The sequence below is a fragment of the Chelonus insularis genome, unplaced genomic scaffold (genome assembly GCF_013357705.1).
Source record: "Chelonus insularis isolate UGA/USDA-ARS -01 unplaced genomic scaffold, ASM1335770v1 contig_88_pilon, whole genome shotgun sequence".
NCBI classification, from domain to species: domain Eukaryota; kingdom Metazoa; phylum Arthropoda; class Insecta; order Hymenoptera; family Braconidae; genus Chelonus; species Chelonus insularis.
The window spans coordinates 2445531-2466752 of record NW_023276776.1 but is presented as its reverse complement, the minus strand read 5'-3'; the positions used below and the strand labels follow the sequence as shown (position 1 = coordinate 2466752).

At 28.8% G+C, this 21222-nt stretch overlaps 6 protein-coding genes across 11 annotated transcripts; 2 read left to right on the top strand and 4 right to left on the bottom strand.

The window, feature by feature from the left end:
• Nucleotides 1-758: 758 nt before the first annotated feature.
• On the bottom strand, nucleotides 759-2911 carry Uch (Ubiquitin carboxyl-terminal hydrolase). The gene is made up of 6 exons (XM_035091496.1): nucleotides 2679-2911; nucleotides 2591-2602; nucleotides 2330-2458; nucleotides 1984-2129; nucleotides 1661-1881; nucleotides 759-1505 (listed from the first exon to the last, which is right to left on the bottom strand). Exons 1-6 carry the CDS (start codon nucleotides 2709-2711, stop codon nucleotides 1360-1362), a joined length of 687 nt encoding a protein of 228 aa, XP_034947387.1. The 5' UTR covers nucleotides 2712-2911; the 3' UTR covers nucleotides 759-1359.
• A 996-nt stretch (nucleotides 2912-3907) lies between these two features.
• LOC118071906 (USP6 N-terminal-like protein) lies at nucleotides 3908-8258 on the bottom strand. Of its 4 annotated transcripts, none has more exons than XM_035091391.1 (8): nucleotides 7958-8258; nucleotides 7641-7905; nucleotides 6728-7051; nucleotides 6446-6633; nucleotides 6024-6184; nucleotides 5577-5897; nucleotides 4863-5004; nucleotides 3908-4782 (listed from the first exon to the last, which is right to left on the bottom strand). In XM_035091391.1, exons 2-8 carry the CDS (start codon nucleotides 7793-7795, stop codon nucleotides 4355-4357), a joined length of 1719 nt encoding a protein of 572 aa, XP_034947282.1. In that variant the 5' UTR covers nucleotides 7796-7905; nucleotides 7958-8258; the 3' UTR covers nucleotides 3908-4354. The 4 variants fall into 4 exon arrangements, with proteins under 4 accessions (XP_034947282.1, XP_034947278.1, XP_034947281.1 ...); XM_035091387.1 differs by having other exon boundaries at nucleotides 4355-4782; nucleotides 7641-7875; XM_035091390.1 differs by having other exon boundaries at nucleotides 4355-4782; nucleotides 7641-7821.
• Nucleotides 8259-8373: 115 nt separating this feature from the next.
• asrij (OCIA domain-containing protein asrij) lies at nucleotides 8374-9863 on the top strand. Its single transcript, XM_035091519.1, has 5 exons — nucleotides 8374-8607; nucleotides 8730-9010; nucleotides 9070-9206; nucleotides 9296-9404; nucleotides 9490-9863. The coding sequence occupies exons 1-5, from the start codon at nucleotides 8518-8520 to the stop codon at nucleotides 9734-9736; spliced, it is 864 nt and encodes a 287-aa protein (XP_034947410.1). The 5' UTR covers nucleotides 8374-8517; the 3' UTR covers nucleotides 9737-9863.
• Nucleotides 9864-9989: 126 nt separating this feature from the next.
• On the bottom strand, nucleotides 9990-15825 carry garnet (adaptor-related protein complex 3, delta 1 subunit-like garnet). The gene is made up of 8 exons (XM_035091514.1): nucleotides 15562-15825; nucleotides 15255-15449; nucleotides 15048-15143; nucleotides 14850-14978; nucleotides 14281-14691; nucleotides 13262-13335; nucleotides 10451-13145; nucleotides 9990-10375 (listed from the first exon to the last, which is right to left on the bottom strand). The coding sequence occupies exons 2-8, from the start codon at nucleotides 15348-15350 to the stop codon at nucleotides 10268-10270; spliced, it is 3609 nt and encodes a 1202-aa protein (XP_034947405.1). The 5' UTR covers nucleotides 15351-15449; nucleotides 15562-15825; the 3' UTR covers nucleotides 9990-10267.
• Nucleotides 15811-18897, top strand: Vps53 (vacuolar protein sorting 53). 3 transcript variants are annotated; one of them, XM_035091515.1, is made up of 3 exons: nucleotides 15811-15966; nucleotides 16202-16335; nucleotides 16408-18897. In XM_035091515.1, exons 2-3 carry the CDS (start codon nucleotides 16249-16251, stop codon nucleotides 18838-18840), a joined length of 2520 nt encoding a protein of 839 aa, XP_034947406.1. In that variant the 5' UTR covers nucleotides 15811-15966; nucleotides 16202-16248; the 3' UTR covers nucleotides 18841-18897. The 3 variants fall into 3 exon arrangements, with proteins under 3 accessions (XP_034947406.1, XP_034947408.1, XP_034947407.1); XM_035091517.1 differs by having other exon boundaries at nucleotides 15926-16009; XM_035091516.1 differs by having other exon boundaries at nucleotides 15955-16079.
• A 6-nt stretch (nucleotides 18898-18903) lies between these two features.
• Nucleotides 18904-20582, bottom strand: RpL7A (ribosomal protein L7A). Its single transcript, XM_035091520.1, has 5 exons — nucleotides 20455-20582; nucleotides 20018-20282; nucleotides 19720-19940; nucleotides 19366-19488; nucleotides 18904-19166 (listed from the first exon to the last, which is right to left on the bottom strand). Exons 1-5 carry the CDS (start codon nucleotides 20467-20469, stop codon nucleotides 18984-18986), a joined length of 807 nt encoding a protein of 268 aa, XP_034947411.1. The 5' UTR covers nucleotides 20470-20582; the 3' UTR covers nucleotides 18904-18983.
• Nucleotides 20583-21222: the final 640 nt, after the last annotated feature.

The following is a 21222-nucleotide window of genomic DNA, read 5'->3' as shown; positions in this document are numbered from 1 at the left end:
AAAAAAAAATATAAAGAAAGGATTAATTAACCCATAAGTGTAAATTTAAAAGTCCTAGTCGGAGCAGATGTACAAAGATGTACTTAAAGCTATACTAGATTTATTTTCAGTTGTTAATAAAACTACTGAGTTATGCAAAGAAATTGCAGTTATTAGACTGCATTGGATGTATTAATTAAAAAATTAATAATTAAAATTTGCACTAGTAACTAATCAAAGTGCATCTTTTCTGATGCTGTAGTATTAGTGAAATTGTGGTTTTACTTTTATTATTGTTTTATACACATGGATAAATTGAATTTGATTGTTAACAATGATATTATTTTGTGTTGAAGCGGTTAAAATAATTAAGTTGAGTATGAAAATTATAAAACTAAATTAATCATTAAATTTTTGGTATTAATGATGCAATTTGTAATTGATTTTTTGTTACTATAATTGTGATTTTAATAAAGTATTAGTAATATAGTAGAAATAGTAAGTTGTAAGTTATTTCTATTTTTTAATTGTTTTTGTAGTTATTTAATTTCTGAATTAATCAACGTCAATAACCATACCATTTGATTGTTTTAAAACAGTTAATTAATTATCTTGACTAATTGATATGCTTTTGAAATAATTAACTTAAGATTTTTCCACTTCAGCACAAAATAATAATTACTCTAATAGTGATCTTTGATTATTAAACAAACAAAAAAAAATATGGAAAAATGAATAAAGTATATTAAATAAGTATGCACTATTTGGCACGCAACAAATAGAAATCACTGAAAAATTTATTGTTAATGCAAGAGTAAAAATTTAATAAAATAAAATAACTTCAATGGATTGTTTTTCTTTTTTGATTTGTTTGATTTTTTTTTCAGTATATAATTTCGGGTCCCATTGAATAATACAATGAATTTCATTGATTATAAGTATAAAAGCATCACATTCATTTACTGTATAAACTTATTTAAGGTTGTTCGATCACGAAAAATAGTATAGTTCAGGGAAAACATATGTTAAAATTTAATTTAAAGATAAATGACAATATTTGATATTAAATCAAACTTAACAATTAGAACTGATTTATTACAAAATTATGAAACTTTTGACCGTTTTGTTTACGAGAAATTTATTGGTGCCATTGGGTTTAGTGTTTAACTGAACTTTATACATTTATTATTGCTAAACAAAACAGTGATATTTATTGATAAAGCGAACTTGAATTCTTTGAATTATTAGCTATCACTTTTGCAATTTTTATAGATTAATCTTTAAATTCGCTTAATGATCGAACAACTTTAAGTGTATGACACGAGAAAGAAATTCTTAAAAATATGTCATGACAATATCAAAGTTTTGATTATATATATGTTATTCAGTTGGAACCAATGCAACCGTTGTAAAGCCAACTTCATCAGGATCTCTTGCCATATATTGTCCACAAACTCGGGCTGCATTTTCCAATAACTTATCTTTAGTCGTTGGTCCATGATTTATTGGTAGTGATTTTTGTCCGTCTACATTATTATTTAATTAGATATTTTTTCAATATTTTTAACTATTTAAATGCTAAACTGACAAATGTTTTTAAAGCGCCGATATTTGATAATTATAGAAATAAATTAATTTTCAATTTTTCATCAGCTTAGAAAATAATGAAAATAAAACTTACCTAATTCGTATAAGAAACCATCTTTCTCAACAAAAGCTACAAAATGATGATAAACTGGTGCGTTTTTTGGAGGCACGGGAGTCTGTCCTTCTTGTGCTAATTGCTCATGAGTATCCATAATGTCACTAGCAGTATTGACTAATAACATACCTCTTTCCGTGAATGATAAATCTTTTGCTTTTTCAAGGAAATCTTTAAATAATCCATCTTGTAACTCAATCCTAATAGGAAAAATAATAAATAGATATTTATTTAATTAGAGTATATGATGATTTTCTTCGAATATATATCCATTATGATAGAATATTGTTTAGGGTACGTACTGATCTAAATTATTTAAAACAGCATGAATTAAAGCGACTGTGCCACACGCATTTGATACACACTGTTGCATATGGAAGACATTGGACGGTGGTTCTTTACCCTCTGCTTTGATTTTGGCCTCTAATTCAGCATTATATTCATGAACCTAAATAAATAATAAAATTAATAAAACTTTCAATTTTTTAATCATCCTTAATTTGTCAATATTGAGAAAATGATATACTTTTTAAATAAAAATATATATTATACAAATTAATTGATAATCAAAGCTATTTATATATGGAAGTTGATAGATAAGATATAAATATATTTTTTAATTATAGATATTAGAAAATAAAACAATACCTTTTCAGATTCTGGATAAAGTAAAATTAGAGCAAGTACCGGTTTTGGAACCATGGCTAGAACTTCTGGATCAAGACTATAAACATCTATAATAGACCATTTTAATGGTACTCCAAGTTGATGAATAAACTATAATGTAATAAGTACAATTAGGAACTTCTTTTAGTCGAAAGAATAATTGTAAATAATCTACACAGTTCAAAAGAAAATCTAAAAATGTTCACAATCGTAGAATTTTCAAGTAATTTTGACAATTTTTACCTTGGTCATCACCTAAAAGGTTAAGAAATTGATTAATTAAATGATTTGATTTATTATTTTTCTATCTATTGGACAATTTTATACTTACGTCTGGATTAGATTCAAGCGGTATAAGAGCCATTTTTTATTATTTAATTGTTTATATGTTTATAAATAAATGAGTATCAATTAAATCAAGATATAAACATGTATTTATATGTTGCTAATGCACGTGAGTTGTCTTAATTTTCTTATAAAATGGCTTGATGGTTAGCTTTTTTACTGTTAGCTATACTGTCATTTGCCACTCTTTTACGCCGAAAAAGACGATTGTTGAGCATGCGCGAAAATTTATTTTGTATCAGGATTTTTTATATCATTTTTGATCATCTAATTGTTAGTACGTTGAATGTCCAACTGATGGCTGAAGGTGTTATTTTGGAAGCATGAGGGAATTTTTGAATTACAATCAAATCATATTGTTTTTTTCAATAATTTTTCCTCTTTTTCGTTTGATATATTTCAATAAATATTTTATTTTCAAGTATTTATTGAAAATTATTGTAATAATTTATGATCGCAACTATTATAAATCATCTTTCTCAAGGTCGAAATAAATATTTCATATAAGCGAATGTTTTATATAAAGCTATTGTAACAACTGTTAATATAATGTTGAAATTTCAATTTATTGACGATAATAATTATGTAATTAAAATAATTCTTAATAATATTATAAAGTGTTTTTAATAAAAATAATTTATATTAAATATTTTTTTTAAATTACTAACGATACAAAACTTAAAAATCAAAAAATTGTAAAAAATTATCATCACCGCATGATTATCATTATGGTTTCAATTCTCATTTATTATTTTAAAATTTATTCTACTTCTTAATGCTATGTTATGCTCATTATTTATCAACAAAAAAATTATAATAATAATGAACCATAGCTGTTTAAATTATAATTTGAAACTATGAATAGATGAACTAATCTTAATGTGTGTTAAATTTATTATTTAAATTATGTGATTCATAAATGATTGAAGATTAAAAAAAAAACCGATATGGAACTGTTATAATTTTTTGAGTATTTAATCAATTAATTACTTATAAATACTATTATAGTATTTGATTCTAATATCAATCATTCGTTCAAATAGTTACTAATTTTTTATGTTACAATTATATTTTTTTAAAAAAAATGTAAAAAATTAATTAAAGTTTTACGAGATTTTTTCTTATTTTAAAATATATTGCCACATGTTACAATTCAGTTTCATAATAAAAAATTATAATTAATTGTCATGCCAAGTGATAAGCGAATGATTGAGATAATAATTGAACATAATTATAATTATGAAAATTATAAGACTGGCAAATATGTCCTTAAATTTGTTACATCATGTGCTATTGACATTTACATTGTCAAAGCTATTGCTAAGTTTCAATCTTTTTTTTTTCTTATTCAAATACTGTCATAAACTTCTATACACACACTAAGAAGAAATATTATTATTTAAAGAACTATTCCTTTTTTTTCGTATCTAGATCGAACTATTTTTACATATTGAACAATTACCATAGGCGTTCAGTTTTCATTCTTATTTTACACAGTATTATATTTATATATAATTAATCTCCAAACTCTATTTACTAATATTAAAAAAAAATAAAACTTATCATAAGAATACTTGAGGAATAAAGAAATATTTTTTATTCCATTAGTAGTAACATATAGAGTATTTTAGATTTTTTTAATAATCAAACTTACTCGAGAATTTATTTCAAATCTAGTTCAACTTCAGGACTCTCGAGAGTAAAAGGTTTGAGATTCTCAACTATTGGTGTTTCGTCGGGATCAATTTTTATGCGTATTTTATTAGCCTCGAGTGCACGAGGAAGAGAACGTTGGAGATCTTCTTCATAAGAGGACGGGGAAAGTGGTGAATAAGGTACATAAATCCTTACGATGTCTGGACTGGGATGATGAGGTGTTGCTCGAGGAGTAGGAAGTCCTCCACTGCCGGAACTACCCACGGAAATGTTGCTTTGAGTATCAAGACTATTATCCAAAGCTTGAGATCGTGTTGCTGAACTAAAGACTGATAGATCAGCTGTTGATGTAACCGACGTATCAGCTAGAGAGCGTCGGGAACCATTTGGAGATCCACCATCATCAAGGCTCGGATCGAATGAGAATTTACTTCCTGCAAGTACATCGGCTTCATTGGCACGGAGAAAAAATAATTTAGACATCAAAGACGAGTCGAGAGATTTTCCATTATACCCCCAAGATCGCTGCCACTCGGAGGATCTCCAGGGATTGGACTATTCCGGTTATCCTCTAGAACTGCCAGATCTCTGCGTTGCGCTACTGACTCCCTCAAGACTATTTGAGCTTCAGAAAATTCTTCTGCACGTCTCCCGACCTATCAAAAAATTTTATTATTAATAATCATCATAAATAATAGTCTTTTTACTTTAGTCAATTTCATGGTTAATATATCATTCAAGTTTAGTATTTCACAAAATAAATATTCTAGTTCCCAATCATTAATTTCTTGTTAGCATAATGTTATACAGATTCATAATAAGTAAATTAATTATATTTTTTAATTTTTCTGTTTTTAAATTTTTATTATAAAAATCATGTTGCGTAAAATTGTTTTTCACCCATTTATTCAATTAAATATATCAGATTTCTTTTACCTGTGCTTTAGAAAAAACAGTGTTTTTAAAAAGATTCACATTCATTAATTTCTTTATATTTATCTTTAAATATTTTAAAAATAATAATAACAATACCTCGGATGTTATCAAAATGTGTCCCAGGAAGAAAGTTGAATGTATTTATTAAGTACATTAACTATAACTACTTAAAAATAAATTCAATAAGTGTAAAGTTGGAACAATCTTTGTTTCACTTAGCAGAATGAATAGATAAAATATTTATTACTTAAAAGATTAATAGTGATCAATAAGACAATTGATTTTGACTTACCTTACTAGTGAATGAAGGCTCTTTAAATGTTCCAAATGGATATTGTGGCAATTCATGAGGCAAAGGTGCACCTGGATAGTCCAGTCTGGCACGTTTCAATTCTTCTATATTTCTTTCAACCGCATTTATCACTGTATCATCATCAAAGCGAAAGTCTTTTTCAAGTTTCGCTTGTAAGTAATTGCAGAATTCATCAAGACTATCTAACGGCATTAAGTACCGTTTATGTAGTTTCATTACAGTATATGCTATGGCAGGTAATACTCGATCTCCATCCAAAAGGAAGATATCCCAAATACGAAGACCAAGACTAACGGGCGTCTATTATTGTCAACAAAAAATATACAATACATTTAACTGTTAGATCCTTAATTATGTATCATATAAATAAATAAATTGTTTATATATTGGAATTTTTAAATTAATTAAAAAGAATATTCAACTTACTCTTTCCTGAAACACAACAAAAAACCATTTTAATGCATAAAGCATTGAATCACAACCGCATTTGTCTAGTTTACGTTTTAGCTTTGGAAGGAATTTATTCATTATTTTATCATGATGTTCAATAAATCGATTGAGTTTGGGAAAACCATCAATGTAGAAACCTGAAACATTAAATAATTAGCTATAATAAATTCATTTAGATCGACAACTTAAATTATTTCTCTATCACTAAGTTCAAACTTATTGAAGCAATTATTCCAAATTTCAAACTGACCATTTAATCGAAATGATCGATTGATAGATTATTTTAGATAGTTTAAATTTATAGAAGCTCTTTTACAGATTAGGATTAATTTTATTCATTCATTTCAAACTTTAAGGTTAAATTATTAAGATAGAAAAGTAAATAAAAATTTTCAAACCATGCATGCTGTACTTCTTATCTGCCAGTAGAACAGACAGGCCCCAAAAAGCATCTTCTTCATTCATATATAATAATAATAATCCTGCTAAAACTGACATTCCTTGACAATATCCTACTTCCATATTATACATGCTATATGCCGCCAGTACATAGAACATGGATCTCTGCTTGATACTATATCTTTCTCTGCAATTAATTATTATCATAAATTTATCTTACCAAACTGCAAGAATAATATTCATCAATGTTTACAAAAAAAAAAAAAAACAAATAAAATTACCTATAATCTATATGATCTCTATATTGTCTAGCAACATCTGCATCAATTTGTCTGATCTCTGTTGACCATTGCCTAGCAAGTTGAAGCATTTCTTCGTATTTTCCGGCTTTTTCCTGTTTTAAAGCCTCTATTCCAAGTAATAAGGCCCATACTCGTCCCCTGAATCTATCAGGTATACCTTTATATACTCTTCTTCTTAATTTTTCTTTGGTAGCTGAGCTCTCCCAATGACTCGTCATTTTTTCCCATTTCTTCACTCTTTCCATTTCAATTTGATGCATTTTAATTTCATTCGTCTCCAGTTTGCGTGGTAATCGTTTATCACTGTAACAAGATGCCAAGGATTGAATTATACTATCCATGGAAAAAATCATCAGGTTTCTCGGAAACCATAGATATACATATTCGAAAAGATTACTAACTCTATTCTTAACAAACTATCTCTTAAAAATACCTGAAAAAGGTACTTATTAATTAGCTATAGATTTTCGATAGATATGTATCATGTTACTTTCTAACTCTAAAGTGTTTCTTTAAATATTTTCGAAAACATAACACAGACTAATAAATAAAAATAGAATCATTTGTAGATGTTATTCTCTAAAGAATCTGATAATATGAATTACAACAATTTACTTGAAAATTAAGAAAATAATTGACATAATAATTTTTATTGTTTATAAAAAAATTTTAATTAAGAATATAATTTGCCATTTTGTTTGTAAAAGTCAACTACACCAAACGATTAAAATAAATAAATATATGAAGAGAAAATATTCATAGCAGGAAATAACATTACAATATGATTTTTTATTTGCGGTGAAAAATAATCTCTGATATTTAAATAATTTTAGATATTTAATAAATGTTGCAGAAGCAACCCTTAATAATTGGGAATAATATTTATACTTACTGGATAAATCCATATCTGTCTGTTGTATGGTACACTTCATATCCTGGATCTTCCCACGAGTCGATCTGAGCACCATTCTCTCTACCACGATCGTAACAACTGAATATTCTGTCCCGCTCAGCAGCGGATCGTTTCAATAACTCTTCCTCATTCATTCCACAAGAATATTCAACGGTATGTCCTTAAGCATACCGATAAATTTTTTTATTAAATAATTCCTTTTTTATTTGGTAACCTTTTACACAAATTTTATTGTCTGAAATACCTGTATTTTATAAATTAGGAAAAATAAATAAAAAATAATAATTAACATTTACATTTTTTTTCTGATTACTCCAAAAGGTTATATTAATATTATTAGCACAAAATGCTTGCGAAATACTTTAATTTAATGACTGACTTATGTTACTGACATTCTTAAGAGGTTATGGAACTGTGCGTGTATTGATATAGTAATATTTTTACAGTTCTCAACACTTAAAAAACGATATATTTATCACCATAACTGTCTTTAAACTTCACATTATCTAAACTGATCTAAACAACTTGCTGAAGTCTACTGGAGACGAGTCCTGCCAACAAAATTGTTTCTACTTTTACGAGATAGACTTTTTTCCTTGGAAAATACTTTTATGAAGAGAATAAAGAGGTTAGCGTCACTCTATATCGAGTCTGAGGGATCACCAGTTGATAATTTACCACTAAGAGAACTGAAAGGGTTCTACTTTTTAATTATACAAGTCCATACAGCAGAGAATAAAAATGTAACACACATTTTTATTCTTTGCCGTATTGTGAATCTATATCTTGATTGTATGATCTTTTTCTCATTTACATTAAAGTATATTAAAATAATAAATAAAGTCTAAACGACATAATGGATCAACAACAATTACCATATGGTGCACAGCCCAATATTCAGGCAAATCCTTATCAATCTCAACAAAATCCTCTATTTAATATTGTTGTGAGTATTAATTTTTAGACTCCAATTTATCAATTATCAGCAATACATAAATTCGACATATTTAAAATTTTGCATAATATTGTTTAAGATTCAATTATACATGAATTTTATTTTCAATACAGTTGACACCTGAAGAAATAAAAATATTAAATGAATGCCGATCAAATGCAATATATCACAGAGGTCTTCCTATGGGGGCAGCGATGGCAGGTGGATGTTATTATATGATGAATAAAGGAATAGTTAAAAGAAATATGTGGGGAATGGCACTTAGTGGAATTGCTGGGTTTTTTATTGGAACAATGTCTTACAGAGGAATATGTATGGAGAAGTTACTGTCACTTCCTAACAGTACATTAAAAGATAGAATTTTAGCTGCTCAAGGAATGCAACCACGAGTCAGGTAATGATGATACTATCATTTATAACAATTTATAATACAAATATAATTTTACGTTTCAGAGTTGATGTTAATACTGGTGAAAATTTCTTTGATTCTATCTTGCCTTCATCTGATACTCCACAAGGTTCATCATTTGACGTGGAACCTTATCAATCGAATCAATTAGATTCTTATGATTTCCGTCCTGTTGACGCAGGTAGGGATTTTTTGCATTAAAGAAGTTATTCATACTCCATTTAATTATACATTTTTTTTACTTATCAAAATATTTTAATTTATTTCTAGAAACTGCATATGCTGTAAATCCTCCATTGCAACCAGCCCAACGAGAAACTTATACGACTTATGATGAATTACGTCGTCGCAATCGTGATGATTATTATAGAGGCAATAGGTAAAATTTAATTATGGTCTACTATTCAATGTATTAAAATTTACGAATCATACATAATGTAATTCAATTTTGGTTCCTTATTTAGTATACAATCAGGACCGAGAGGTCCAGCTCCTCCACCTTCATCTTCGTTGTATTCACCTCCATCACCGAGCAATGCTCCATCACCGTACAATGCTCCACTCCAACAAGGCCCTCCACAATCAGCATCATCATATGGAGCAACTGGTTTCTATAGTGATAGACCACCAGAGTATGCTAGCATTGCGGACAGAACGTTTGAACAACGACAACGTGATGATCAACGACAACGTGATGAACAACGATGGTAAATGTTTTGAAAGGTAGTACTTGGTTGAAAAAATTGGTACTTTATATGTAAATGTATATTATAACAAATTACTGTGACATGCTTTTGTATTGTTATATTAAATATTATACCTACGTAAAATATTGAAATTCATCTCAATTATTAAACAAACAATTAAATTTAGCACCATAAATGAGGTATTATAAGATAAATGATAAATATTTGATCGTTAAGTTTTGAAAAGATAAGTGGTAATTAAGAGAAAAAAAACAATAGTTTATCAAATTAATATATTAACCGTTTTATCGGTCAGTTTAATGATTATTTAATAATTTACTCAATAGGAAAAATTATTTAAGAGCATATAAATTCAATAGAATATTAATTTTCACTATAAATGAGCAATAAACACTATTCTTTCTTTCATTCTTACTTTTTTACATAAATTTTTTCAACGAATCATTTCTCTTCACATTATACATAATTTTTTTAATATATATTTTTATTTTTTCATACTTACGATTAATTGTTATCATTATGATTATAATTATTATCAATAATTCGAAAGTAATTTTAATATCTGATCCACAACTCCAGATAATAAAGAGGCGTTATCTCCTTTGCCTTCAATTGTAAGGGTAGGAGAATTATTACTTGATTTCTGTAAAATAATAATAATTGTTTTAATTTTTTTTTTTCATAGAATGTAAAAAATAAATTACTTCGTTCAACTTACTTTTTTAACTAAAAGGCACACATGATGACCTTTTAGTGATTGACCATAGAGAGACGCAGCATCATCAACATGTTCAACAAGAGTAAAATTACATTGTTGACAGATTATTTTTAATATTCGATTAAAATCTTCATTGATTTCAATCTTATTTTTAACTTTATGTATTAATTGATCACTGTTTAATAACTCAGCAAGAATATCACCATGCGTGAGGCTTCCCACCAAAAAATCGCAATAAGATAATGGCAAGGTAAAATCCAATTTCTCGTGAACTGTTCCGATAGGATTTTCTACCATATAGGAAAGAGAACCACGAAGTTTTTGGGCAAATGTATCATCTGATACCAATATTGGTAAATGAACTTTCGTCGTAGCTTGTGGATTTAATTGGACTTTCAATTTTATACCAAATTCTTCTCCAAAATTTCTTATTAATTTCAATGCTGAAGCATCTGACACATCAAGATCTAATTCTTTTATAAGTTTTTCACTAATGTTAGTCAATGTGATTGCCACAATTATTTTTCCTACATCATGAGGTGACTGTTTTAATTCATACATCATTTTTATTTTATCATTCTTAGCTAATTCTTCACATTTTTGTGGAGGTTCGTGATTAATACACGTCTCATTTTCATCACAATTGCTTGTAAGTCCGGGTAATATTTCTTTGGAAGGAGTAGAAATCCCTGCAGTCTCTTCATAACCTGATGATTTATCATGTTTTTTACCCTCTGAATATTTTTTCTTCCGTCTTCTTGAACCATCTTCACTTTCTTTCTTTTTTTTAGACTTTACCCTTTTTGAATGTGATTTTTTCTCATCTTCATGTCGCTGAATATTGTCATTACTTGAATTCTCTTTATCATTAATCATATCATTTCCCAACCATAAATCTATATTATTTTGATTTTCATTTTGACTACTTGATTTTTCATGCTTGCTCTTTTTCTTTGTCTTCTTGAAACTTTTCTCTTTCTTACTCTTTTCTCGAGACATAGTGTTATCTGATTTGTTGGTATTTTCTGATATTCTGTGCTCTAAAACTGGTAATCGTTCATCTTCTCTGAGTGGAATATCTAAATCAATATTCAATGCTCGATGTGGATCATTAATATCAGTTAAATTAGTATCTTCATTGTCACTAAGTTCAGCACCAGGTGGTAATTCACCGATTCCAGTATTTATATAATGTGTTGGATATCTTTCTTCATCTTGACCTTCATCAGAACTTGAATGATCTTTATTTTTTCTCGATTTCTTTTTTTTCTTCTCATTTTTTCTTCTTTTTTGTTTTTGATCCATACTGAAGTCTAGTAACTTTGAATTGGTATATGAATTAATTTTTAATGAAACTGGCAAATCAAGTTCAGCAATAGGAATGTGATCGAAATCATCAGTTTTGTTATTAATGCTAGAATTATGATAAGAATTAATACTTCTTGGACTGGAAGTTTTTAAATAATGTGGATTATTTTCTTGTTCTATTTTTCGGGCTTCTCTTCGCCTTTGAAGCTCTTCAACTGTTGGTTCAATTGATACTTTCTTTTCTCCATATTCAACTGACTTGTCAGACTTTATAAAAATATCATTCATATCCAAATCTTCTTCATCCGAAGTTTCAGATGGTGGATCATTAATCCAAGAATCAAGATCTAAACCTTCAGGTATTGGTACTTTCTTTTGAGCTTTCGGAGCAACAGGATTTAATTCTCCTTCAAAAGTTTCGGCAAGTTCACTAATAAGTGAAGGATTCTGTTGAAGGTAATCAAATAAAACTAATACAGCACTTGATCGTTCTTGAACTTCTAAATCTCCCGAGCAGACGAATTCTGCCATTTTATCTTTTAAACTGAAAATCTGATCAATTGTTTCTTGATCTTCGTCTTTTTGAGCCTTATTTAACGTTATTGTTGCTAATTTTAAAATATTATGGACATAAACTGCTTGAATATGACCTGGAAGGCTTGATGCTTGAGATTTTAACATAGATTTTAATGTGGCTATTGGATCATCAAGTTCATGACAGAATTCTCCACAAATCCAAGCTGCTGCATATAAAACTTCGCACATTGTAGCTCTTGGTTGACCAGTAAGAAGATGAGCATTTTCCAATAATAAGGCACATTGTTGCACTGCGCACTTTCGAATTGCCTGAACACGGATAGCTACATCTAAAAGTTGTGTAGCTACCAATTGACCATGTTTAGTACCCTCCATTTTCGTGAGATCCACCAAAACCGAAATATACCATTCAAAGTAAGTAATAAATTGATAATTATTTTGAGAACAAATTTGAATTATTTTTGACAATAATTCATCTCTATATGTTGTTCCCTCAGCTTTGTCCATGTGAATCATTAACTTTCGAACGATTTCCATTAAATTCTTTTTGGAAACCATACCATAAAGCAAATCCAAAGCACGCAATCGAATACTCTCATCTTTATCATCAAGACATTGCATTATCAAATCTTTATGTGCTTGTACACTTTTTGGATGAGTTTTTAGAATTTTTGACATTGCTAGAAGACCCAAATATTTAAGATTTTGGTCTGAATCTTCAATGAGTATTCTTAATTTTTGAACGCACAGTTGAATTGAATCTGAATGGTTTGGCATTCCAGATGATATTGAAATAAGGACGGCTATCACAGTATTTATACATTCATAAAGTAGAGACATTGCCGAAGTGCTATAAATCAATTTTTTAAATATTAATATGCTATTTTTAGTTGAAGCTGATGATAAAAAAATTATTTTTAGCTTAAGCACGAATGATAAGCTGTAGCATACATGTATTACAATTACCTGTGTATTAAATTGGTCAATGGTTCTATAAGTTTCTTTCCAAGCCTAGGTTCTAAAGGTGTCAAGGCGCCAAACTGTAAATTGATTTAAAATTTTGAGGACTACGAATTATTTCTATAAGGCGACTAAGATAAAATAAATGAGCTGATTATTGACCTAATTTCAACGAGTCTACAATCTTGTGGATTATTAAAGCAATACGTAGCTTTTTAAAATTTAATTTATCATCGATCATTATTAGTCAAAATGACAATTATTCTCTTGACTTATGTTCAGAGTATTTGTTATATTCGTGAAATAAACAGAAATGCTTTTATATATGATAAAAAAAAATTCTTCATCTAAATATTTTCAATTTAGAGTAAAATATCTGCTAAAAATATATTCAATTAATCAGTACATTTAACAATTTAAATAATTTGTGAACAAATTTTTATGTATGATAAATGTTTTTATAAATTTGCATCTATTTTTAGAGAGGATAATATGAAATAAAAAATAACTCGAATGGTTGGATTCAAAATTCTTTGCGAGACCAGCTTAAATGACTCACAGATAATAATAAAAAAAAATGTAAATACCTATACTACTACCTATTTTAATGTTAATACTTTCTACTGACGATGAGATTTTGATTAAATCTATTTTTAAATTTAGCTTTTACTTTGACAATAAATAATTGAATGCAAGTAAATTACACAACAATCATTTCAACACCAATTAAAGCAAAAATTATACATTTTACAGAATGTAAACTAATGACATAATCCAATTAAAAAATCAACCTTGATATCAGATCTATGAGCGGTTGGGTCAACTGCCGGCCTAATTTTGGCTCAATCAGCGTTATCGTTGAGAACTGAATGAAGAAACAATAGGAAATGATCGACGGAAGTTTAATAAAATATTGATTTTTTAACAAATTTTTAGTCACATATTCTAAACCACAGAAAACTTTTGAATGAATTTTGTGCTAAATATTTATGAGTAATTGATGAAAATAAATTAACGAAACTCACCAGTTTGATGATTTTTATAAGCATCCAATTGTTTGTAGAAGTAGTCATTAGTTTGAAAAATATGGGAGCTAAGCTCAAATAATTTTTTGGGTTCTTTCTTGCTAATTCACATACAACATTAACTGCTGCTGACTGAACTCCACTATCAGGATCTTCAAGTTTTTCTTTAAGTCTTGGAAAAGCTGGACGTAAAGCCTCCGGGAAGCGCAAAAATACTTTATACATCATAAGAACAGCTTTTTTTCGTAAATAAGGTTTTGTGCTTGTTAATAAAGTCATTATATCATTTACTAAGTCTCTTGCTAGGTCTGGACTTATAAAACAGGAGAGTCCACTTAATGCTAAACCAGCATCATATTGACTTTGACTATTTAAATCTTTGCGAATCATATTGGTGGTTAGCATCAATAACTGCAAATAATTGTAAGTTCAAATATTAGAAAATATGCTTTTTTAAGGTGAAATAGTATGAAGAAGTTTTAAGATCCAGTAGAATTCCACATTGCATGCTATTATATATTATTTGATTTAAAAAACCGTTCGATAAATTATTATGTATTTATGTCTACCTCAGTATCTTGATGAAAGCTTTGACTAGCAGCCAAATACCCAATGCGTTTGTAAGTAAATTTTCCAGATGACATTACTTCAATAATATTAAAACCAGCCCAGCTGATATCATATCCTAGCATTTGGAGCTAAAAATTTAAAAAATTTAGTATAACTATTTGACAACAAACAAAATAAAAATATGCACGAATACTTACGTATGTAAGTTTGGCCACTGCATTTGCTTTCACAGCTACATTGTCTTGTCTTAATTCTTGTTTAATTTCTTCTATACATTGGGTGATATATTTAGCCTGGAAAAAATACATTTTGATAAAAAAAAACATTAAATTAAATATAATACAAGTACAAATGATAGGTTATGAGTAATGGATAGATTTTAATTAAATGAATGTATATATTACCTCATTATTTTTATTGTTTCTAATCCCACGAACTAAATCAGTAAGATTTTTATCGAACATTCGTTCAAAGTTTCCCTTTACTTTGCGTAGAGCCATGATTTCTCTCGTAATCACACTTGAAGTTTGATAGAACTGTGGCAGATTCGCCACTTTAAAGGCCTCTTTATGCAGTTGCTGAGCTTTTTACCCTACATTCTTTTACAGTTCAATAAATTTAATGAAATTTATCAAATTAACATGATCACGAGGGTACAATAATTGTATTTATACATTGGAGTATTTAATAAGAAAGCGATGAACTTTTTACCTGCGATACGTCTGCTCTCGTTGCTAGTTGCCTCCCATTCTACGTATGTGGTTCATCCAAGTAACCAACTTTTCACTAATCCAGCTGTTAAAATTTTTTAAATAGCAGATGAGTTATCTGAATTTTATTATTTAGTTGAGAACCAAAATAATAACCGGTTTGTTGTAAAAGTATATTTGAGATAAGTTGATAATTTGTCTCTTTTTGTCACTTCTGCCATAATTCAATGGAGAAATGCTCAAAATCTTTTGACACGTCTTCAAGATTTTCTGGATTTTTCATGTTGGTAACAATTGACACAATTTGTAAATGTAAGGTTATGTGAGGTTAAGCGTGGGAGGTGCTCCAATCCTCTGACAGTTGACAGCTGATTATTTTACAATAGTTACAAGTATTTTGATTAAGGTAATCTATTTAGATATATGATATATTGGAAAGTAAATAACAGGTATTTTGGAAATGTTTGAAATTTAAAATAAAGAAGTAATGGTGTTGATAAATATTATTTATTGCTGAAAGTATGAATAATTAGTTTAAAATATTTCTCTGTTTTTTGATTATTTCTAATGAAGATAATTCTTAAAACAATTAATTTTATTTAACATTTGTGTACTATTTACAATTAATAAAATGGTTTCAGTTTTCAACCGAATCTGTTAAATTTTTAAACACAATTTTAATTAAATCATGGAGACTCGTGAAGAAGACGATCTTGATGAACTTCAATCAACAAATTACACGTTCCCCGAAAGTGTTCAAAGTGTTATAGAACAGGTTTTCAAAAATTATATGTAAAAACATATTCCTTTTATGCTGAATATAAGTATATAAAAATATTCGTTTCAGGTTTTGCCAAGTAATGATCCGTTAGATCAACCAAACTTCAATGTCGTTGATTACATCAACACTTTATTTCCAACAGAGCAATCACTATCAAATATTGATGATGTTGTGAATGAAATGGAATTCAAAATTTGTTCAATAGATAAAGAAATTCGTTCTGTTGTTCGAGGACAAACAAATGTTGGACAGGATGGTAGAGCTGCTCTTGATGAGGCTCAAAAGGTTATAAAACAATTATTTATTCATATAAAAGACATAAAAAGTAAAGCAGAACAATCTGAAGAAACTGTTAAAGAAATTACTCGTGACATTAAACAATTAGACTCTGCTAAGAGAAATCTTACAGCTTCTATAACAGCATTAAATAAGCTATATGTTCTCGTTAGTGAAGTGGATAGCCTAAGAACGTTAATACAATCAAAGCAGTATGGAGAGATTGTGTTAAAACTTCAAGTTATCATGGAAGTTATGCAGTTTTTTAGCAATTACATGGATATACCTCAGATTAAGCAGCTATCTGACGAAGTTCGTCAAATGGAGATTCAATTAGCTCAACAAATTACTGCTGATTTCAAAGAGGCATTTTCTGGGCAAAATCCTAAACATTTTACACAATTAACTGAAGGTTGTTTAGTTTTATCGGTATTAGATCCTAAAGTGAAACGTGATCTTCTAACTTGGTTCGTCAACATTCAACTTCAAGAGTATGCTCACTTATTTGATGAAAATCAAGATATTGCTTGGTTAGATAAAATTGATAAACGTTATACCTGGATTAAAAAACACTTAATGGACTTTGAACAAAAATTTGGTCCAATTTTTCCAATAGACTGGGATGTTTCTGAAAGAATAGCGGTTCAATTTTGTCATGTTACCCGAGAAGATTTAGCCAAACTGATGCAAAAAAGAAGAGTTGAAATTGATGTTAAACTTCTTCTTTACGCGATTCAAAGAACTACTGGATTTGAAAATTTATTAGCTAAAAGATTTACTGGAATTACTCTAGAAGGTTCAAAATCACATCAATTAGCGAAAAATACTTCGGTTCATTCACTTACTGTTGAAGAAGAATCTACGAATCCATTTGAAGAAGGGAATAATGAAAAAGTCGAACATGAAAAGCCAACTTCTTCGCTATTTGCTAATTTAATTGGCAGGTGTTTTGAACCTTATTTAAATATTTACATTGAAAGTTTAGATCGTAATCTCTCCGAATTAATGGACAAGTTTATATCTGATTGCAAAACACAGCCACCTGGTTCTAAAGACTTTGACGGAGTTGAAGGACCCAGTAGTGTTTTATCTTCTTGTGCTGATCTTTTTGTATTTTACAAAAAGTGTATGATTCAATGTACACAATTAAGTACTGGAACAATCATGCTTAATTTAGCTGAAACTTTTCAAAAATATCTTCGTGAATATGCTCTCAAACTTTTACAAAATAATTTACCGAAAATGGGAGGAAGCGTGAGTTTAGGAACTAGTATGAGTAACATAACACGAGACTTTCGTGATCTTTCTACTGCTGGATTGATTCAAAACTTTCAGAGCTTCTTGAAAGAAGGAGAAAATACAAGATTTAATAAAGAGGAGCAATCGAGAATTTGTTGTATTCTAACTACTGCAGAATATTGTTTAGAAACAACTCAACAACTTGAAGAGAAGCTAAAAGAAAAAACAGATAAAATTTATGCTGAAAAAATTAATCTCTCTCAAGAACAAGATCTTTTTCATAATGTTATTTCTAATTGTATTCAGTTATTAGTTCAAGATCTTGAAGCTGCTTGTGATCCTGCATTGACTGCCATGATAAAAGTTCAATGGGGAGCCATAGAAAGTGTTGGAGATCAAAGTACTTATATAAGCACAATAATTTCACATTTAAGGCAAACTATTCCGACTATTCGTGATCGATTATCATCTTGTAGAAAATATTTTACTCAATTATGTGTTAAATTTGTTAGTTCATTTATACCTAAGCTTGTTCAACAGCTATATAAATGTAAACCATTAAGTGCAGTTGGTGCAGAACAACTTTTACTTGATGTTCATATGCTTAAGACTGCTCTACTTGATTTACCTTCTACTGGTTACCAAATTACTCGTAAAGCTCCTGCTACATATACAAAAGTTGTTGTTAAAGGGATGGCAAAAGCAGAAATGATTTTAAAAATTGTGATGTCAACCACTGAATGTCCTAAGACATTTGCAGATCAATGTAAAAGATTATTGCCAGATCTTCAAATGCCAGAATTTCAGAAAATTTTAGATATGAAAGGTTTAAGAAAACAAGAACAACAACAACTCATTGAACAATTTAAAGCAAGTTTAGGTTCTGATGTTACAGTTGACAATCAGAATATCTCGAGAGAAAGTTCTGAACATGAAGCAGGTAAAATAAAAAGATTAGAGAAGTTAATAAAAAAAAGAATGTAAATGAATTTATATGAAACAATCATGACAAATAAAATATTAAATGATTTAATTAATAAATATTAATTTGAATTTTTAATCTTTTGCTTCATTTTTCCGTTTTTATTGATTGCATTTTCGAATATACAAACCATTATTTTAAAGGTTTAACCTTGCTTTTGGGCAAGTTCTTTAGCTTTAGCTTTTTCAAGCTTAGCAATACGAGCAGCAGATTTGCTACCGAGAAGTCCACCACCCCAGTGACGTCTGATTTCATCGTAACGGTCATTAAAGTTCGTTTTAATAGCTTCAACTACCTTGCCGAAATTGGCTCTATCAGCAGAGTCAACCTAAAATACAGAAAATTGATCACATGTTAGAACATTTTAAATATTAGTTTCATCTTATGTTCATTTTATTTTTAATTCAGATGGAAAAATTTGTATATATCACATTCACTCATTGGATTGGCTCATGAATCATCATAAAAAAATTTTATTTATTTATTAATGATAAATTAGATATTAGAATTAAAAAAAAAAAAAATACCTGTGTTAGAGCGACAGCTGTGCATGTTTTGCGTCGAACAAGACGTCCCAATCGTGCTTTACCTTTTACAATACAGTAAGGTACTCCCATTTTACGACAAAGAGCCGGAAGGAAAAGAACAATCTACAAAATAATTGAATATTATACTATTACTATTTTCAATTAGTGGAGAAAAGATAATTATTAAAATATTATCAATTTATTACTACTCAGATATTATTTTTCATCCTCTGAATAAAAAGTTTTTGTCAACTTTTTGATCTCAGGTGAAGAAATTCTAGCATCATTGCAAAGTTACTTGTTCTTTGATTTAAAATGTAATGATTATATTAGATAAATAAGATATTGAATTACCTCAATTGGATCGACATCATGAGCAATGACGACTAACTGAGCTTTCTTTTGTTCAACTAAAGTAGTCACAGTATTGCTTCCACTTTTCAGAACATTTGGCCTTTTTGTTGGAGTATCTTCTTTTTTAGCCACTTTTTCTTCAGCTCTAGCCTTTAGTCTCTTCTTTTTAGCTTCAGCAGATTCAGGCCTATATTTTTCCAAAATTTTGAATAGTTGTGTGGCTATAAAAATGGTAATAGATCATATGAATATAGATAAATGAGTAGATTTAAAATGAAAAAGAGTGTGAAATACTAACCTGTCTGTTTGTCAAGTGTTTGGGTGAATTGATTAATTGGTGGTGGGACTTTCAATCGTTTGTAAAGGACAGCTCTTTGACGTTGAATACGAATGTATTTTGGCCATCTTACGAATCTGCTAAGGTCTCGAGCTGGCTGAATGTCTTGACCAATACCAAAATTACGGGTACGTTTTTCAAATAAAGGATTAGTTACCTTTTTAGGTTCGACTTTTTTTACTGCTAAGGGAGCAGCAGCTACCTTTTTTCCAACCTTCTTCTTGGGCTGAAATGCACATAAAATGATTAAAACTCTGGCTTATCAAACACATGTTTCATTCTACAACATAACAAATATTCACACGTATAACCTGTCATAATTCACTATGTAACAGTTATTTGAAATATAATTAGATTTATATAAATATTTATTTTATCATTTGCAGTAGTTTATTTACCTTCTTTTGTACCATGTTTTTTAATTAGTAATCACCCGATTACTAAACAATTTATGGAATAATGAAGTAAAAACTTCTTGATACAAAACGCCAAGTATGGCGGCTAATCTCAAAAAGAAGGAATGAATCGGAAGTGGAATGCTCCATTGGTTTCATTCCGTTCCTCTACAAAAAAAATTTGAAAAACATTTTTTTTTCCTGAGCATGATCTAATTGACATTGTATTGTAATTAAAAAAAAATTTTCTTCGTAACAAAAGATTTATTAATGAGCATTTTTTTAAAGAAAAAGCGTTATTTAATTTGATAAATATCAGCTCTTCAAGTTTTTAACGCTAATCGATAAAGTAGTTTCAAAAATGTCGATAATGTAGGATTTACATTAGCGGTCTTGGTTGGAAAATAAGAGATCCGTCTTTTTCCCGCGTTTTTGGCGTCTTTTGTCGTTGTTCGACTGTGCGCATGCTCATTAAAATGCGACGCAAAAAGCGATCAGAAGCTAAAGCACCAAAATTATTTGCTTTTCGGCAAAAGTTTCTAATAAATCTCTCCACTAATATTTATATTTATGATAAATAAATTACATGACAAATTTTACTTCGGAAAATATAATAATTTTTCAGAGAATACCAATTTTGTGTACAAAACATGCGATTTAGTTTGTTTACTGTGTGCTTGTTTGTACTTTGAACATTCCCCCATACAAAGAGAATAATTTAGCTTACTCAACGTAATTATTTGCTTTCCTTCTTTATTCAAGATCAATTAC

Excerpts from the sequence above, each read along its gene's own strand:
- garnet (XM_035091514.1), bottom strand. The coding sequence starts at position 15,350 with ATGGCTCTACGCAAAGTAAAGGGAAACTTTGAACGAATGTTCGATAAA. Across the intron at positions 15,144-15,254 it reads GAAACAATAAAAATAATGAG|GCTAAATATATCACCCAATG; the intron begins GTAATATATACA and ends TATTTTTTCCAG. Across the intron at positions 10,376-10,450 it reads TGTGCCTTTTAGTTAAAAAA|AAATCAAGTAATAATTCTCC; the intron begins GTAAGTTGAACG and ends ATTATTTTACAG.
- Vps53 (XM_035091515.1), top strand. The coding sequence starts at position 16,249 with ATGGAGACTCGTGAAGAAGACGATCTTGATGAACTTCAATCAACAAAT. Across the intron at positions 16,336-16,407 it reads TTCAAAGTGTTATAGAACAG|GTTTTGCCAAGTAATGATCC; the intron begins GTTTTCAAAAAT and ends TATTCGTTTCAG.
- Uch (XM_035091496.1), bottom strand. The coding sequence starts at position 2,711 with ATGGCTCTTATACCGCTTGAATCTAATCCAGAC. Across the intron at positions 2,130-2,329 it reads TTTATCCAGAATCTGAAAAG|GTTCATGAATATAATGCTGA; the intron begins GTATTGTTTTAT and ends TTATTTATTTAG. Across the intron at positions 1,882-1,983 it reads GTTTTAAATAATTTAGATCA|GATTGAGTTACAAGATGGAT; the intron begins GTACGTACCCTA and ends TTTTCCTATTAG.
- LOC118071906 (XM_035091391.1), bottom strand. The coding sequence starts at position 7,795 with ATGAATGAGGAAGAGTTATTGAAACGATCCGCTGCTGAGCGGGACAGA. Across the intron at positions 7,052-7,640 it reads GACAGATATGGATTTATCCA|TGATAAACGATTACCACGCA; the intron begins GTAAGTATAAAT and ends ATCTTGTTACAG. Across the intron at positions 6,185-6,445 it reads TAAGAAGTACAGCATGCATG|GTTTCTACATTGATGGTTTT; the intron begins GTTTGAAAATTT and ends TTAATGTTTCAG.
- RpL7A (XM_035091520.1), bottom strand. Across the intron at positions 19,489-19,719 it reads ATGATGTCGATCCAATTGAG|ATTGTTCTTTTCCTTCCGGC; the intron begins GTAATTCAATAT and ends ATTATTTTGTAG. Across the intron at positions 19,167-19,365 it reads CAGCTGTCGCTCTAACACAG|GTTGACTCTGCTGATAGAGC; the intron begins GTATTTTTTTTT and ends TCTGTATTTTAG.
- asrij (XM_035091519.1), top strand. The coding sequence starts at position 8,518 with ATGGATCAACAACAATTACCATATGGTGCACAGCCCAATATTCAGGCA. Across the intron at positions 8,608-8,729 it reads ATCCTCTATTTAATATTGTT|TTGACACCTGAAGAAATAAA; the intron begins GTGAGTATTAAT and ends TTTTCAATACAG. Across the intron at positions 9,405-9,489 it reads GATTATTATAGAGGCAATAG|TATACAATCAGGACCGAGAG; the intron begins GTAAAATTTAAT and ends TTCCTTATTTAG.